The sequence below is a fragment of the Dipodomys spectabilis genome, unplaced genomic scaffold, assembly GCF_019054845.1.
Source record: "Dipodomys spectabilis isolate Male_0828 unplaced genomic scaffold, ASM1905484v1 ptg000120l, whole genome shotgun sequence".
In the NCBI taxonomy this organism is placed as follows: domain Eukaryota; kingdom Metazoa; phylum Chordata; class Mammalia; order Rodentia; family Heteromyidae; genus Dipodomys; species Dipodomys spectabilis.
The window spans coordinates 4,587,847-4,606,726 of record NW_024870797.1 but is presented as its reverse complement, the minus strand read 5'-3'; the positions used below and the strand labels follow the sequence as shown (position 1 = coordinate 4,606,726).

Sequence of the window (18,880 nt, the reverse complement as noted above, 5' to 3'; positions counted from 1 at the left end):
AAAATTTAAAATTAATTTTTACATATTTTTTTTTTTCAAAGTAAGCAGCATAGTGAGATTATTTTATTTTATTTTATTTTTTGGTCGGTTGTGGGGCTTGAACTCTGGGCTTAGGCGCTGTCCCTGAGTTCTTCAGCTCAAGACGAGCGCTCTACTGCTTGAGCCACAGTGCCACTTCCGGTTTTCTGATAGTTAACTGAAGATAAGAGTCTTACAGACTTTCCTGCCCAGGTTGGCTTTGAACCTCAATCCTCAGATCTCAGCTTCCTGAGTAGCTAGAATCACAGACGTAAGACACTGATGCCCCGCTGAGATTATTTTAAAAAAGATGTAGTGATGGACTTAACTATACCTCTTTTCTATACCTCTTCACTCTCCCCCCACATCCTGACCTTGCTTTAGCTTCAATCATTTTTATTTTTAGTCAAAGCAGGTTTGATCAACTCTCTTAAAGCTATTCTAAAGATAACTTTCTCACCATTAGAGAAAGGAAAAGAAAAGAGTTTCTACCTGGGAAATATTAATTATTTGGGGAATCTTTTTGTTGTTGTTGTTGTTGTTGTTGTTTGTAGGGCTTGAACTCTGGACTTGGGCACTGTCACTGCACTCTTCAGTTCAAGGCATGCGCTCTTTCACGTGAGCCACAGTGCCACTTATGGTTTTCGAGTGGTTTATTGGAGATAAGAGTCTCATGGACTTTCCTGCTCAGGCTGGCTTTGAAGTGTGATCTTCAGATCTCAACCTCCTGAGCAGCTAGGATTACAGGCCACCAGTGTCCAGCTTGGGAATCATTTTTATTACTGTCAGTTTTTTGTTTTGTTTTCAAGTGAATTATTATTACATTGCCAGGTTTGAATCCCTGACCTCAAGTGATCCACTGACATCAGCATCCTGAATAGCTGGCACTTGTATGTGTTTATCACCATGCTAGCTTCTAGTCAGTGATTTCTAATCTCTTTGTTCTTCGGTGGTCTTGGTTGTAGTTATTACATTCTTTTTTTGGGGGGTGGGGCCTTCTGGTTGTGGGGCCTGAACTCTGGGCCTGGGCGCTGTCCTTCAGCTCTAAGCTCAAGGCAAGCGCTCTACCATTTGAGCCACAGCACCACTTCCAGCTTTTTTCTTTTTGCTTATGTGGTGTTGAGGAATCAAACCCAGGACCTCATGCATGCAAGGCAAGCACTCTACCACTGAGCCACCTTCCCAGCCCCACATTCTTTTTCTTATAGACTAACATATTGATTTTGGCTTGGTTGTGGTGGCTCATACCTTAAATTGTAGCTATTCAGCATATTGCAATATGAGGATTGCAGTTTGAAGCAAACGTGGGCAGAAAGTCCATGAGACTCTTCAATTAATCATTAAAAGCTAGAAGTAACATTTGGCTTAAGTGGGAGAGTGCAGTTTTTGTGTATGAAAGTCAAATCTGAGTGGGAGGTTTTGAGTTGCTTTGGTACTGGCATAAAAAAAAGAATAATTTTAGAAAGAGATGATTGGATCAGTAACAGCATCCTTGTTCTAGCCTATCCTTTGCTTTTTGTTGATGTCTACATTTTTTAATCAGTTCATTTCCAGTAAAAATTTTCATTTTTTTTTCATTTTGAAAATTTTGAGATAGAGCCAGGAACTTGTGGTTCATAAGTGTAATTCTCGCTACCCAAGAGGCTGAGATTTGATATGGTTGCTCAGACCCAGCCTGGATAGTAAAGTCAATGAGACTGGTATTAACTACCAGGAAATCTCAAGTAGCACCGTGGCTTAAAGTGGCAGAGCTGTAGCCTTCAGCAAAAGAGCTCAGGGACAGCACCAGGCCCCTCCCCATTTCTCCCCAAAAGAACAAAACTGAGATAGTAAAACTAGAGACCTTACAGAGATACATCTTGTTCTCTCTTAGTTGCTCTGTCTTGTCTGTTATGTCTCTGTATATGCATTTGGGGTTGATCTCAGGACCTCAAGCTTACTATGGACAGCTGTAACCCTTGAGCCTTTAGTCCTTTTGCCTTTTTAATTGTGTATTTATTTATTTATTTATTTTCATAGTAATGTCCTTGCATTATGATCCACCTACTTCCATCCCCCAAATAACTAGAATTATGGACTTGTGCCACTATGCCTGGCCAGAGGCACATTTCTGTTGTTTGCAATTTCTTCTTAGTCTGAGTGCTTATGTTAAAAGAAAATCATGTATCTTTATATCTTGTTTCCTTTTGTAAATCTTTATGTCTTAAAAATATAACATCTATTAGACTCATGCATTAAAATTACTAGGTGATTCCTCTGCTGGGAGAACATCACAGATTGCATAAATAAAATAGTGCATAACTTCACTAGACAAGAAGCTATACCTTCATAAGGCAAATTCACTATGAAACATCGTCTTCTACATGGTTTATTATTTATGAAACACATTAATTCAACCTCTAACAGTCTTGCTAAAAGTAATTTTTTAAAAAAAGTACAGTGAAGCTGGGCACTGGTGGCTCACGCCTGTAAATCCTAGCTACTCAGGAGGCTGAGATCTGAGGATCACGGTTCAAAGCCAGCCCAGGCAGGAGAGACTGTGAGACTCCTATCTCCAATAAACCACCAGAAAACTGGAAGTGGCGCTGTAGCTCAAGTGGTAGAGCGCTTGCCTTGAGCTGAAGAGCTGAGGGACAGCGCCCAGGCCCAGAGTTCAAGCCCCATGACCGACAAAAAAAAAAAGTACAGTGACTGTTACAATTCAGCACTGATGTTAGTTTTTTATATGTAGAAAGTATGACTGAGGATTGTGCTTGTCCTACTGAGTTACTTGAATTATTTCCATCAGCCAGGTTTTTTCAGTTTATTAAAAAAAAAAAAAAAAGACTAGATGCCATGTTTCATGAGTATGATCCTAGCTATTCAGGAAGATCTCAGTTCAAGACACCTTGTGCAAAATTTTTGGGAGACTTTCAGCAGAAAAGGCTAGATGTTGTTGGTTGTTTCAGTCAGCCAAGCTTGGACAAGAATTGTTATTTATGAAAACTGTGGTTCAAGTCAGTTTGGACATAAAAGTTGAAACATTATTTCAAAATAAATATATTAAAAAGGGCTGGCTGTGACTTGGTAGAGTGCCTGTATAGAAAGTACTAAGCTCAGAGTTCAGTGGTTTCTACCAAAGAAAAAACAACAGTTATGTGTAATATACAAATTAGGATAATTTACAAAGTAGTATACTTTACAAATTCCTACATTTAAGTTTTAAAGGGTAAAGTGTTTTAAAACATTGTTCTTAATGCTTTCTAAAGAGCTATTGAGGGGCTGGGAAGGTGGCTCAGTGGTAGAGCGCTTGCCTTGGTGCCTGAGGCCCTGGGTTCGATTCCTCAGCACCATATAAGAAAAAAGCTGGAAATGGTGTTGTGGCTCAAGTGGTAGAGTGCTAACCTTGAGCTGAAGAGCTGAGGGACAGCACCCAGGCCCAGAGTTTAGGCCCCACGACTGGATCCCTCTCCCCCCACCCCACCCCCCAAAAAAAGGGGCGCACTCTATTATCATTTGAGCCACAGTACCACTTCCAGTTTTCTGGTGGTTAACTGGAGATAAGAGTTTCATGGACTACTTTCCTGTCCAGACTGGCTTTGAACTGCAGTCCTCAGATACCAGCCTCCTGAGTAGCTAGGATTACAGGTGTGAGCCACTGGTGCCCAGCTAGAATACTATTCTTATAAGTTAAATTGAATTTTTAACTTCGGTAGATTTTTACACTTTTTAAATTAAAAAAGTCAGTAATTTTAAGCTTTGTTTATAGCTTGAAAGTCTGCAATAAATTATTGTAGTTAAAGAATGTTAAACACAGTTAAAGGATATTTAATAGAAAATATCAAGTTTGTTTATATTTCATTTTAATACTTAGTTTCCATAAACAATACAACACATAAAAAACCTTACTTGAGCTTTTCTGGTATAGCAAAATAAAATAGATAACTTCAAATTATTGTTCTTTGATTTGAAATTAAAATATAGTTTCTTTTGAAGGAAACACCATTACTGCTAAACTTTTGTTCTCTAAAATGGTTTCAGATTCTTGTATGGAATTTTAATCCTCTATCTTTGATATGTAATATATTAGTTACTTTTGAAATTTAAGAATTAGGTAGAACAAGTAATTTTTAAAGTTTTTTTTAAAGGCTTCTGAATTCACATATTAATGATTTAGTAAGGAATATTTAACAAAGAAAAATTAGGGCTTTATGTAATTTTAAATAATTTAATGTGAGGTAAAAAGTTTACAATTTAGCAAATACAGTACTCCACTAAATGGAAAATAAATAAATGTATCTGGGTGCTAGTGGCTTATAACTGTAACCTCAGGAGTTACAGGAGGCTGAGATCTGAGGATTGAGGTTTGAAGCTAGCCCACGCAGGAAAGTCCATGAGACTTTTATCTCCAATTAAGCACCTAAAAAGTGGCAAGTGGAACTATCCCTCAAAGTGGTAGACTCGTGTACAAAAGCTCAAGGATGACATCCAAGCCCTGACCTGTAGATCCATGGCCCAGATCCATAAAAAAAAAGAAACGCAAAAAACATTTTAATGCTTGTCTAAATATGCAATTCAGCTGATGCCAAGAGCATTTGGTCTTCCCATATTTTAGTGTTCAAATTGAGTACAACTTTTTGTGTATATTTTTTATTTTGTGAAAATGTCTCCTCCCAACCCCCCCAAAAATCTAAGAATGCCTTTGTAGCAAGCCATAGTGTATTTAGATTTTCTACATTTAAATGATAAAGTAAAAATTTGAAATTTATTGAAAAAGGTGTATGTTTAGTGAAAATTGGTCACTGTTCTTGGAAAAGTGAATCAAACATGTATAATATAGCTAACTTCTGTGCACCCTGAACATTTGTGATTTCAATTTCAATTTCATTTTAACTATACCGTCAATGCCATATGTCTATTCTATTTATAAATTACTGTTTTTGTAAGTTTTGGAGTCTTAAATGACAGTGAAGTAATTACATAGAAAATAAATTTTGAGAAGACAGAAACAGATTTTCTGGATTCGGGAGTGACTAAAATGTATTTGGGAATAATTACAACATGTAATGTGGGGAAAGCAATATTCAGTGATATTGATATTTAAGCCTTTTTGGTAAATTCAATTTTTTAATTTTTTTAATTCAATTTTCTTTTCATTAAAAAAGTAGGTCTGTATTCCTAGCTACTTATGAGACAGGTCCTGTCCACAGTTTGAGGTCTGCCCAGTAGGAAAGTTTATAAGACTATTATCTCCAATTAACTACCAGAAAAGCTGGAAGTAGAGTTGTGACACAAGTGGTAGAACAATTTTGCGTTGTGCAAAAAACTTCAGGGATGCATTCCAACAACAACAATAATAAATAATAATATTATATATCTGATAACCTTTATTCTGCTCCCTTTTTTCTTTTTAAAAAGGAACGTAGGTAAAAATGGTTTGTCTAATAGTCATATTTTGTTGGATAAATGTCCGCCTCCAAGACCACCAACTTCACCATACCCTCCCTTGCCAAAGGAGAAGCTGAATCCACCCACACCTAGCATTTATGTGAGTCACTGTTGAATAACTAGAAAATTGTTTGAATTTGTTTTACTTTAGAAGATACACAAACATTTAAATTATTGTTATTTGCCCTTTGGGGGAATAATTACTTTCTTTATTTTTTTCAGAAATGCATGTTGGTATTCCATGTCTGAAAAATGAGTGTTCAGGGTAGCCTAACACAAAATAAGATAATTTATTGGCTATGCTCTGACCATAAAATTTGTTGGCTAGTACTATATTAAATACATTTTGTGAAGCACATATTTTAAATTTCATTCTAAGTATTTCCTTAGATTATGTGAGCAACAAAATTATTTGTTCTATTGTCAGATTTTTTAAAATGTGCTTCTGAATCTACTACTTGCTAGTTTTATGGTCCTTAAAATTTCATTAATTGTCTGTAATCCTAGCTGCTCCGATTCTGAGACCTAAGGATTGCAGTTGGAAGCCAGCTTGGGTGGGAAAAAGTCTGTGAGACTCTAATCTCCACTTAATTCACAGAAAAAAACAGAAGTGGTAGTGTGGCTCAAGTGATAGAGAGCTAGACATGAGCAAATGGAACTCAGGGTAAGAGCCCAGGCCTGGAGTTCAAACCTCAGAACTAGCAAAAAATAAAACAAAAAATTAAAAAAACATTAATTAGAATTGTCAACTTTGCTTTTTTGCAAGATATTTTATGTAGAAAGTTGAAATTAGTTTATATCTGCTAATTTTTACATTCTCCTGAAATTTTGTACCAGTCCATAATTTATTCCCTTTTGAGGTATAAATGAAAAAAAATGTCCTACATTAGAAATAAAGATCAAGCTAGAACAGTAATTTATACTTGTAATTTGCTACTTAAGACAATGAGTAATTAGTTGGAAGCCAGTTCAGGCAGGAAAGTTTGCTATACTCTCATCTCCAAAATAAAATTGCAAAATACAGGGTGGAGACATGACTCAGTAAGCAATCATGAGGCCCTGAATTCACAAGGCTTAAAAGAAAAAGTTGTTTGTCTAGTAAAGTGCCTTTGAGTTACCTGTAACTTAGTCAATCCTGAAAGGGGAGATCAGGAGGACCAGCTTGTAGAAAAAAATATTTGTTATCTAATATGTGGGAGTGGTACTGTGACCCTGCCTCAGCAGCTTCCCAAAAGGCTGAAGATTACATCTCCACCCGTTCTATCTCTATAAGAAAGGCTAGGCGTGGATGTGCAGGCGTGATCCCACCTCCCTGGGGATTTAAATAGGAAGATCTACTTCCACAGCTCTACTTCCAGCTTTTTGGAAGTTAATTGGAGATAAGAGTCTCACAAACTTTCTTGCTGCTTGTACTAGCTTTGAAAGGTAAGCCTCAGTTCTCAGCCTCTTGAGTAGCTAGGGTATAGTCATAAGCAATCAGTGCCTGCGCAAACACCATTTTAATTCCACTTGCCATTAAACTAATATTTAAATACTTGGCAAAGATGTAGTGTTTAGAATGAACTTGTATTTATAAGAAGGTTTTTAAGATTGACTCTTTTTCTGCATAATTATTCTGCTCCTTTCTCCAGTTAAAATTTGTTGATGCTTTTATAAAATGGAAGTAGAATACAGATAAAATAAATACTGAGGAAATAAGTATATAATTGAGATTATACTTTAACAACATTAGTTTTTAAAGTATATTTTGATTTTAAAATTTAATATTCTTTCTCATACTTATTGTAGAATTACTAGAGGTATACTTGAAAAGTACTTGAGAATCTTGAGTCGCTATAATAACTCATACTGTTTTAGGACTCATCTACACCACAGTATTTATAATTAAGATGCATGTGCATTTTAAACTGCCAGACTCATGAAAATATGATACTGCCTTGCAGTATAATATACACGGTCATTTTCTCTGAGATCTAACAAATATTTTAACTTTACAGTTGGAAAATAAGCGTGATGCTTTCTTTCCTCCATTACATCAATTTTGTACAAATCCAAAAAACCCTGTTACAGTAATTCGTGGTCTTGCTGGAGTTCTTAAATTAGGTAAGATTTTTAAGTATTTTAAACATTTCTTTTACTACCATTAAACTTAGAACATCAGTAGAAACTCTGAAATACTTTTAGCATTTAAAATGCTTTAAATTTAGCCGTATCACGGTTTTTCTTTTTTTTTTTTCTTTTGCGATTTTTTTGTCTTTATCCTTATCTTAACCCTTTATCTCCATAAGAATATTTCCATTCATCTGTGACTCTTTATTCCATATCTATATCTGCCTCTTATTAAAACCTTGAAAGTTTTTATAGCATTTTTAGAGCACTTTGTTTTAACTGTAAATCTTATGTTTAAGAATGAACATCTGCAAAATGATGTGAGATTAGTTTTTGGCAATTTCTTTGTTGGATTTTTTACTTCAATTTTAGATACTACATAATAAATACTTAGTCATACAATAGAAAAATTTTGAATATGAAATATGCACAGTATTTATCCTGGTATAAACACCACAGCCTGCTTGTTACACTTGTCATCAATGGCAAAATACAAGAACTGCTTTGCAAATCTTGTACTAAATGACTGGAGCTACTTTACAAGAAGCTGACTACAAAATTGAAGTTTTAAGAACTTTGAAATTTTTATTGTATCTCTTTATTATATTTTATTTTTTAACAACATTTATATATTTATTAAGATCTTGGACTTTTCTCTACCAAAACTTTGGTAGAAGTTAACAATGAACATATGGTAGAGGTGAGAACACAATTACTGCAACCAGCAGAAGAAAACTGGGATCCCACTGGAACAAAGAAAATTTGGCGTTATGAAAGTAATAGCTCACACACTACAATTGCTAAGTATGCACAGTACCAAGCCTCCTCCTTCCAAGAATCATTGCGGGTAAGTTTGTTCTATATTAAAACTGAAGAGGAGAGTATGTTTTAACTTTTATAATTACTAGCTTGGTATATCTTTTATGCATTTAAACTATACATGAAGTAATAACTGTTCAAGATGTGATATGCACATAAATGGACATGTTAAATTAAAACCTCTTTGTATAAGTATTTGAAAATAATAATAAGGGCTAGGAAGGTGGCTGAGTGATAGAGCACTTGCCTTGCATGCATGAGGCTCTGGGTTCGATTCCTCAGCACCACATAAGCAAAAAGAAAAAAAACCGGAACTGGCACTGTGGCTCAAGTGGTAGAGTGCTAGCCTTGAGCTGAAGAGCTGAGGGACAGCGCGCCCAGGCCCAGAGTTCAGGCCCCATGACCGACCCCCCTCCCCCCCCCCAAGAAAGAAAGAAAATAAAAATAAAACAAAACAAGAAAGGAACCGTATCAGCCAGGCACTGGTGGCTCACTCTTATAATTCTAACTACTCAGAAGGCCGAGATCAGAGGTCTGCCATAGAAGTATACCAGGGCAAAAAATCTGTGATACTTTTTATCTCCAATTAATCACAGAAGCAGCTGAAAGTATTGCTGGGCCCTAGTGGTAAAGCTCTAGACTTGAGCCAAAAGGAGATCAGGAACACCCAAGCCCAGAGTTCCAACCTTAGAACTAGCAAAAAACAAACAAATTTCCCAAATACAAAAAAAAAAAAAACAAGATGTACCAAAGCAAAACGAAAAATAACTAAAACATCTTTATTTATTTATTTTTCTGTCGGTCATGGGGCCTGAGCTCTGGATCTGGGCACTGTCCCTCAGCTCTTTAGCTCATTGCTAGAGCCACAGCACCACTTTTGGCCTCTTTTTTCTGTTTACGTGGTGCTGCCAGGGCATGCAAGGCAAGCACTGTACCACTTCCACCTTCCCAGCACCATATCTTTATATTTTAACTTTTTTTAATTAGTCAAGCTTATGTAAACAAAATATTTTTAATAGAAAAAGTAAGATTGTTTTATTTGATGTTTCTAGTTTTTGGAATGTATACTTTTTTGTCAGTTGTGGGGCTTGAACACTGTACAAGATACAGCAAGGGCTTTAATTGATTTTTAAATAAAGCTTCAGAAGCAAAACTAGAAATGCTTCAGAGTATTTAGTATTTAAAAATATAGTAACTAAATGTTTTGGTTAAAAGTTTGTGAGTTTTTCCTAAGGCTGGACTTGTACTGAAGTGTTTCTGTCTATTACCTGATATCACAAACAAGTAAGCAATTACATTCTGCTTGTTTGGTGTTTTTTGTTTTTGTTTTTTCATTTTTTTTTTCCTGCTCAATCTGGCCTCAAACTGTGATTTTCCTGTCTCCATTGGGAATAGGTAGAAATTTTGAAGACAGTAGAAATAAATGTCCTTAATAAGAGAGGCTAATGGTTTATTTTTTATTTTGGAGCAGTAGAGTAGATTCAAGGGCTTGCTTTTAGTGGACATTCCCTCTGCTCTCCTTCTCATCAATGGATATAGCTCCTTTTACAGGTTCTCAGGAACGAAACAAAGCTTCTGGTAAATTCTTGTCACCTTTTTATTTTGTTCTGAATAGGAAAGAGGATGGTGGAAGTAATAAAAAAGGACAGTGCCTTAGCAGAGAGATCTATTGGTCTCAGGCACAGAAGCTGAGACACAAGTAACTCCATTTAGAAACTTGTAATTTTTTAAGATCATTGATCTCCAGAAAATATTTAAAATTGTCAGCTTAAATCATACTTTTAACCATAGTATTGTTAGGATAAACCTAACCTTATAGAACTTTTATTGTATGTTAAAAATGACCTAACTTCTTTTTGTGACTGAACAGCAACAAATACATCTAGTACCAGTATTATTTCCAGCAACTTTTCAGCATCTAAATAAAAAATACTAAGTCTATAAAGCAATAACTCTTTTACTCTCTCTAGCGTTGAAATCTCTTTTGTATTTTTTCTATCCAAAAATTTTGGACATTACTGAATTTATATGTATGTGGGATCATAATTGCATAAACTTTTGTGTCTAAAATTCTACTCTGTGTGTGTGTGTGTGTGTGTGTGTGTGTGTGTGTGTGTGTGTGTGTGTGTGTGTGTGTGTTGAACTTAAAGCCTTGTACTTGTGGGTGCTTTATCACTTGAACTCTTCTTTTTGTAAAGGATTATAGGCTTTGGGCTGGGAAGGTGGCTGAGTCGTAGAGTGCTTGCCTTGCATGCATGAGGCCCTTGGTTTGATTCCTTAGCCTTGTACTTGTGGGTGCTTTATCACTTGAACTCTTCTTTTTGTAAAGGATTATAGGCTTTGGGCTGGGAAGGTGGCTGAGTCGTAGAGTGCTTGCCTTGCATGCATGAGGCCCTTGGTTTGATTCCTTAGCATCATATAAGCGGAAAAAGCCAGAAGCAGTGCTGTGGCTCAAGTGGGAGAGCACCCAGGCCCAGAGTTCAGGCCCTATGACTGACACCCTCCACCCCAAAAGGAAAAAAAAAAAGATTTCAGGCTTGAGCCATTAATGCCTATTTCAGATCTCAGTGTTTAAAGTATAGACATTGCTACTTGTTTGGATAAATATTTTAATTGTGTTTTAGAAATTGTGTAGTCTGTTACAGGATACTAAGGTAATATTTTGCTTACTATATAGGAAGAAAATGAAAGAAAAACCCAACTTAAAGACTATTCAGATAATGAATCTATATCTTCAGAAAAGTAAGTAAAATTTTGCATCTACTTAATATTTTCATGTGAAAGAGTTGGCTTTAATATTTTCTCTTTTTTTTTTTTTTTGAGTTCTGGGATGAAGAGAAAAGGACCTTTCAAAACCATAAAATCTGGAATCAACATTGACCTTTCTGATAATAAAAAGTAAGTTTCTCATTCCTAATACTATTTTGTGAACTGAAGCAGAGGACTAATCCTAGGATTAGAAATTGTCTAGCTTTCTTTTTTCCATCTCTAGTCATTTTCTCTAAAAATTGTAACATTTCAAAGTTATTTTCAAGAATTTTCAAATAGATAATTTTTTCCAAAGACTCGAATATCTATTTTCCAAATTTAAAAATAGAAATTGTTTTTCCTTTGCTGGAGTATAATGAACGTAAATGTTTTGGAATAATAATTTGTTTTAGGACTAGTACATTTTCACTTTTATTTTATTTTTTTTGGTTCTGGTCATGGGCCTGAACTCTAGGCTTGGGCGCTGTCTCTCAGCTCTTCACCTCAAGGTTAGTGCTTTACCACTTGAGCCACAGCACCACTTCCACCTTTTTTTTTCTGCTTATGTGGTGCTGAGGAATTGAACCCAGGGCCTCATGCATGCAAGGCAAGCACTCTACAACTGAACCACCTTCCCAGCTCATAGTACATTTTTATGAGGCACTAATATTAGTTATTATTTACCCAATGGTAAAACATTTAATGTATTTTGATTCTATCTCAGTTCTTTAGAGGACCTAGTTAACGTCAGTGTTTTCAGAGGTTTTTGTTCTCAACCTGTTTTTTGCTTTTTTTTCTCACAGATGGAAGTTGCAGTTACATGAACTGACTAAACTTCCTGCTTTTGTACGTGTTGTATCAGCAGGAAATCTTCTAAGCCATGTTGGTTATACCATATTGGGCATGAATACAGTTCAACTATATATGCAAGTTCCAGGAAGTAGAATACCAGGTGACTAAACTAATACATATTTTATATAGTTAAAGACCATACCTGATGTTTTTGCTTATTAACTAGCACTCTACCAACTGAGCCACACCTCCAATCCCAGAGCCAACATGGTTTTAAGTTCTTTTTTATTGGTTGTAATATTTATAGCTATTTTAAAAAGTCATCTATGATTGTTTTGCCAGTATGGGGCCTGTGGCCATTTTTATTAGCTTTTCATTCAAGGCTAATGCTCTACATCTTGTGTCCCATTTCCACTACTGGCTTTTTGCCTGTTCAGGCTGGCTTCAAACATGATCCTTAATTGTCCACCTTCTGAGTGGCTAGTACAACAGTGTGAGGCATCCATGTCATTTATAATGTGTTTTTTACTTATTAGATTTTCAAAGGGCAAAATGATCTGAAAAATTTTTTTAAATTTAATTTTATTTTATTTGTGAATATACTGTACAGAGGGGTTACAATTACATGGGCAGGATAATGCGTACATTTCTTACCAAGCATTGCAGCCTCCTCCTTTGTTTACCCTTCACCTCCCTTCCCAGCCTATCTGAAAAAATTTAAACCAAGATAGAGACACTAAATCATTTTATAAGTGGATAAATTCATGACAATAAACTTTACTGCAATACAAGTTTTCTAAATTTTATCACTAAAATTAATTCAGAATGAACCTATATATCATGAACTGGATTTAACAAGATTCAACGATATCTAAAATATGTGATGCAATACCTAAAATACTTTCCTAAATGAATAACCACAGACATTGAGTATCTGATATTTTCATAATGATTGAAAGTAAAATTAAGCATACACAGTAAAATTTTTATCATTATAATCTAGTATGGGAGATGGCAGATTTAAAGGTTACCTCTTTGTGAATTCTATCTAAAATGTTTGGATATTATTCTTTGGTTATCATTAGTATAGTATTTCATATGTTTCCTATGAATCATTCCCTTAAGGAATGGTTTAGAAGAATGTGGCATATTATAGTTTGCTCAATGTATATAATGTGTTATTTATAACAATTCTATAATGGGCACATTTTGCCCCAGGTTTCTATTTTTAACTCTTAAAACTCCATACTATGGCAATATTATCCACTTAACCATAAGAGAAGTTTTATAAATGTTTATGTTAGTTATTGACATCAATTTGGGAAATTCAGTTACATTTAGAAAACTCATTATTGTATAATAATATTTATGAACATGTGAAGAGGTTTATGGAGGAGAAAGTGGGATTTAGCTATTGTCTATTTCCGTTTATGTATTATTCCCTATTCTACAGGTTATTTTTCAATTAGTCCTGAAAAGCCTCCAAATGTACATTTATAATGTGATTTGGGCTTTCACTTCATTTTACTTTTCAGGTCACCAAGAAAATAATAATTTCTGTTGTGTTAATATAAATATTGGTCCTGGTGATTGTGAATGGTTTGTTGTGCCTGAAGATTATTGGGGAGTTCTGAATGACTTCTGCGAAAAGTAAGTTTCTTAAAACTCTTAACTAATAATTGTAGAATAGTAGAATTGTAGAATATACTTGTAAGGAATGCTTTTTAAATACAATACCAGTCTTTACTTTTTGCTCCATCATAAGTTTTTATTTTATACTTGGCTTAAATAAAAATCTGAGACGTTTTCAGAAATTTTAAATTTGGTTCCAGTGTTTTTATATCAGTGCTTTATTACAAGAGCTCCTGCACACCTCAAGGGCTCAAGGTAGGAAAATGGTATGAAGGAGTGTGGAGAACTTGACCTGGCAGCCTCTCAGAAGTTCCAGTTCTAGGCCACTCCCGTTTATTCCTGGCTCAGAATCTAGTGTACTGGTTTCTCTCTCTCTCTCTTTTTTGGGCCCTCCTGCGCCTTGAACTCAAAGCCTCAGCACTTTCCCTGAGCTTCTTTTGCTCAAGGCTATTGCTCTAACACTTGAGCCACGGCACCACTTCCGGCCTTTTCTGTGTATGTGATACTGAGCAATCGAACCCAGGGCTTCATGCATGCTAGGAAAGCACTCTATCTCTAAGCCACATTTCCAATCCCTGGTTTCTTTCTTTAAAAAAATAAAACAAACAACAACAGCTGTAAAACTAAGTCTAAGCTGGGTGTCAGTGGCTCACACCTATAATCCTAGCTACTCAGGAAGCTGAGATCTGAGTGTCACTGTTCAAAGCCAGCCTGGGCAGGAAAGTCTGTGAGACTTTTTTCTCCAATTAACCACCACAAAACCACTCAAGTGGTAGAGCACTAGCCTTGAGCTGAAGAGCTGAGAGACAGTACCCAGGCCCAAAGTCAAGTACCATTACTTACAAAAAAAAACTGATTCTAAGAACAAAACAAAAGCTTTTTTTCTTACTTTTTTTTTAATTTAACCACATATATACTTTATTTATTTATTTATTTATTTATATTTTTTTCTGTGGCAGGTGTCTTATTTTAATTTATTTTTATTTTTTATTTTTTGTTGTGAAAATACTGTACAGAGGGGTTACAATTACATGGGTAAGATAATGAGCACATTTCTTTATCAAGCATTGTAGCCTCCTCCTTTGTTTCCCCTTCCCATCCCTTCGTATCATCCCCGCCCCGCAAAGTTGTAAAGTTCATTTTTCAACATAACGACTTAAATTAGAAAAAAGAATTAGAGAATTCTTTTCTACAGTTTTTATTTAAATTCCTTTTCTACTTCCTGAGGTCATATTGTTTTTGCTTTCTAGTGTTACCAGTTGAAAAATCCTAGCAAAAAGTTTGATGTGTCCTTCCTGACATCCCTGGCTAGACACCAAATACATTACCAGAAAATTTTGAGTCACTAAATCACTTAAGTCCTCAAGTCTAGCAAGAGAATTCATGCAGCAGTTAACTATAATTTTGTAGAGAAGTTTATTTGCAAAGCAATATAACAGAGAACATTTGGTATAAAAGATACAATAAATCTTAGTGACTATCATCTTTCCATCATTCTCTCCTCTATTATGATGATGATGATGATGATGATGATGATGATGATGATGATTGTCGGTCATGGGGCCTGAATTCTGGGCCTGGGCACTGTCCTTCAGCTCTTCAGCTAAGGCTAGTGTTCTACCACTTGAGCCATAGCATCACTTCTGGCTTTTTTCTGCTTATGTGATGCTGAGGAACTAAACCCAGTGCCTAATGCATGTGAGGCAAGCACTTTACCACTGGGCCACCTTCCCAGCCCCCTTATTATAGTTTTGAAAAAAGCAAAATCTTGTCTTTTTGGTGTTTTGAAATACACAGTACATTATTGTTCTCTACAGTCTCACAGAAGTAACTTTTTTGTTTTGTTTTGTTCATTCTAAAACTATATTTGGTAAAAGAAATTTCCTCATTCTAAAGTAAAATTATTTTTTGTTTTTTTTGTTTTTTTTGTGTGTGTGTTTTGGTTGGTTCTGGGCCTGGGCCTGGGCCTGAGCTCAGCTGTCCCTGAGCTCTTCAACTCAAGGAAAGATCTCTATTACTTAAGCCATAACACTACTTCCAGTTTTCTGTTGGTTTATTGAAGATAAGAGTCTTACAGATTTTCCTACCCAGGCTGGCTTTGAACCTCCATTCTCAGATATCAGCCTCCTGAATATCTAGGATTATGGCATGAGTAATGGGTGCCCTGCAGTAACTTGTACTTTAAATCTAAAACAATTTCATAAATATGCTTTATTTGGTAAAAACATTACTGTAGTATTGCTGAGGCTTGTCTGCAAAGTATGTGGAGTTCTGGAGGAAGAATGATAAAGGGAGTAAGTATAATCAGTATAATATTTTGATATGAGAATGATCTAGTTGTGATATCTGTCACTTATCTATTCCATTGATCTTCCGAGTTGATTTAACTACTCAGGGGAGCTAGGCAGATATCTACTTCTTCCCTAACTGCTACCTGTATCCTGTAAAGCCTTAATCTATGTCAGTGAGAACAATCATCCATCGAGGGTACATGAGTAGTCTCTACTAGAATCTCCAAGCAAGCTCTCAAGATGTTTTACATACATAAGTGGGAATGTTAATAAGAAATACTCTTGGACAGTATTTGATGGTAATAAAGTTTTCCATAGTAAAAAGAATAAAAGGATACTCTTTCTAAAATTTCTTCATTTACTAGCAAAAAAAAAAAAAAAAGAATATTTTGTGTGAAGTTTAAAATTTAGCAATCGGCCAAGCTGCTATTTCTAGCTATTCAGAAGATTGAGATCTGACATTTGAAGCCAGATCAGGAAGAAAGTCAGTCAGACTCTTAACTTTCAATTGACTTGTCACCTGAAGTTGAGTGTTAACCTTGAAGCTAAAAGGCTGAGGGACAACTCCCAGGCCCTGAGTTCAATCCCCCAAATTGGCATCAAAAAATAAATAAGCAAATTGCAATAACATGTTAATCAGAAACTGGTAACTTAAACAGCAGAAAAAAAATGATCATCTAAGAAATCCTTTATGTGCTACAGAAAAACATTATTTGTGGAAGTAATGAGAATATGTATTGTACTATTTGTTATAATTGATTAGTGATTTTGCTGATTTATTTTCAGTAGAAACTATTTTGTACCATGATTTTGCTTTCTTCCTTTTCAGACAGTGTATAAAGAATCCTTCAATGAAAGTTTGTAAATACAAGTAATAATTAGAAACTGTTTGAACTTGGAAGTAATAAAACTACCAACTTAATTCATTTGCCTTTTGTGGAAATGTTAGTGTTTTTTCTTTTTGTTTGCCAGTCATGGGGCTTGAACTCTGGGCCTGTGCACTCTTCAGCTCTTCAGCTCAAGGCAAGTGCTCTCAGTTGAGCACTTCCAGTGCCACTTCCAGGTTTTCTGGTGGTTTATTGGAGATAATAGTCTTATGGACTTTGCTACCCCAGCTGGCTTTAAACCGTGATCCTCACATCTCATCCTTCTGAGTAGCTAGGATTACAGGTGTGAGTTACCAGCACCCAGCTAAAGAAAATACTCAATCCTATCTGCCATATTTGGCTTTATTTCTTAAAATTTTTGTTCCTTATTGATGGAATTGATTGACTATGTATTTAAGTGTAACTTGAAGGTTTTAATTTCAGACTTTTGAGGCTTTAATTCATGTATTTGACTCACAGTAGACACTATACAGCTTGAGTTAATTGTAGATGGAGACACTCAGACTTTTCTATTTAGGCAGGCTTCAGCCCTGATCCTTCAGGTGTCATTCTGGTGACTAGATAGGGTTATATGTGTGAGAAAGTAACTTTGATTAAATCAGCTGATGATAGTTACAGTTCATTGTGCTGAGAATTGATCCTTTTACACTGTGTTTCTCACTTTTAGAAACAGATATTACTGCAGTAATTTTGTGAATCAAAATTTTAGTTAAAAATGGTATTTTAAATTTTTCGAGGTAACCTTCTTACATTTGATTATACATTTAAAACATAGTCTTTATGATTATTCTTTTTTTTTCTTTTCCAGAAATAATTTAAATTTCCTAATGAGTTCTTGGTGGCCTAACCTGGAAGACCTGTATCAAGCAAATGTTCCTGTGTATAGATTTATTCAGCGACCTGGAGATTTGGTCTGGATAAATGCTGGCACTGTGCATTGGGTTCAGGCTATTGGATGGTGTAACAACATTGCGTGGAATGTTGGTCCACTCACAGGTATTTAAAATAATACAACAGATTTTATATTTTTAGAGATTATTTTTAATGGATATTACTTTTTATTGGGAAACAATTCACTAAAAGGGGATTTCTTGATATTACCAATTCAAGAACAAATATCAACAAGCAATAAATTTATTTTTCAGTAGACATAGAATGTATACTCTCAATTTTTTAGTGTATTAACATTTAGAGTTCTATACTTTCTATCTGGAATAAGGTACTTTTTTTGGGGGGGGGGGAGATTGGTCGTGGGGCTTGAACTCTGGGCTTAGGCACTGTCCCTGAGCTCTTCAGCTCAAGGCTAGTGCTCTACAGCTTGAGCCACAGTGCCACTTCCGTATACTTTCTATCTTTCTAAAAATATTTATTTATGAAAGAATACCTAAGTACATAGTTTTAATTTTGAGTAAGTTGGTTTTGTTTTTTATTTTTTTGGGTGGTACTAGAAAATTAGCAGCTTAAACTTGCTTAGCTTGCTTTCTCAATGGCCTTTATTATCTGAGCTATGCATCCAATCCTGCTTTTTGCACTTTTTTTTTGTCTTTTATGATTTGTGTTGGTACTATGACTTGAACTCAGAACCTAAGTTCTGACCTTTAGCCTTTCACTCAAGGCTGGTGTTCTACCACTTGAGCCATAGATTTGCTCCCTGCTTTTTGCTAATTAATTGTAGAAAAGAGTCTTATGAACTTGCTTGCCCAGGCTAGCTTCAAATTGAGATCCTCACATCCCAGTCTCCTGAATAGCCAGGGTTATAGACATTATCCCATTTCCCAGTTCTTTAGTTATGTTAGACATGGATTTTTATTGAACAGACTACATTCAAATCTCTATCCTTTGTATCTTAACATTTGTTTAGCTTGGATTATAAATGTGAGTCACTGGCTCAAGGCTTGCTTGTTTTTAACTTTTTAACATCTCACTTTACCCACTATAAAATGTGGAGAGGGAATCGAGGGAATCAAGGAAACTTCAGAAGGAAATGTAATACATTCTGTAAAAACAGCCTTACATACTATATTTTTTATACAGTAGACTTTTTGAGAATTGTGTTGAACTTAAAATTTGAGATGTAATATTTAGGATCCAACATGACCATAACAGGGGACCAGGCAGAGAAAGGTAGGAGAGATTTTAAGGTTTTTTTTTTAGAGG

The 18,880-nt window shown here is 35.4% G+C and overlaps 1 protein-coding gene across 7 annotated transcripts in view; it reads left to right on the top strand.

Annotated features, from left to right (window-relative positions):
* Positions 1-18,880, top strand: part of LOC122115517 (histone demethylase UTY-like) — a 143,968-nt gene that overhangs the window by 109,285 nt on the left and 15,803 nt on the right. For 6 of the 7 annotated variants that reach the window (XM_042689012.1, XM_042689009.1, XM_042689010.1 and 3 more), the window contains 8 exons: positions 5,416-5,545; positions 7,443-7,548; positions 8,196-8,401; positions 11,051-11,115; positions 11,197-11,271; positions 11,925-12,073; positions 13,449-13,563; positions 17,532-17,719. In XM_042689012.1, the coding sequence (XP_042544946.1) occupies positions 5,416-5,545; positions 7,443-7,548; positions 8,196-8,401; positions 11,051-11,115; positions 11,197-11,271; positions 11,925-12,073; positions 13,449-13,563; positions 17,532-17,719 (1,034 nt within the window). Of the gene's footprint in view, positions 1-5,415; positions 5,546-7,442; positions 7,549-8,195; positions 8,402-11,050; positions 11,116-11,196; positions 11,272-11,924; positions 12,074-13,448; positions 13,568-17,531; positions 17,720-18,880 lie in introns of those variants that run through there. The other variant, XM_042689014.1, reaches the window with a different exon arrangement.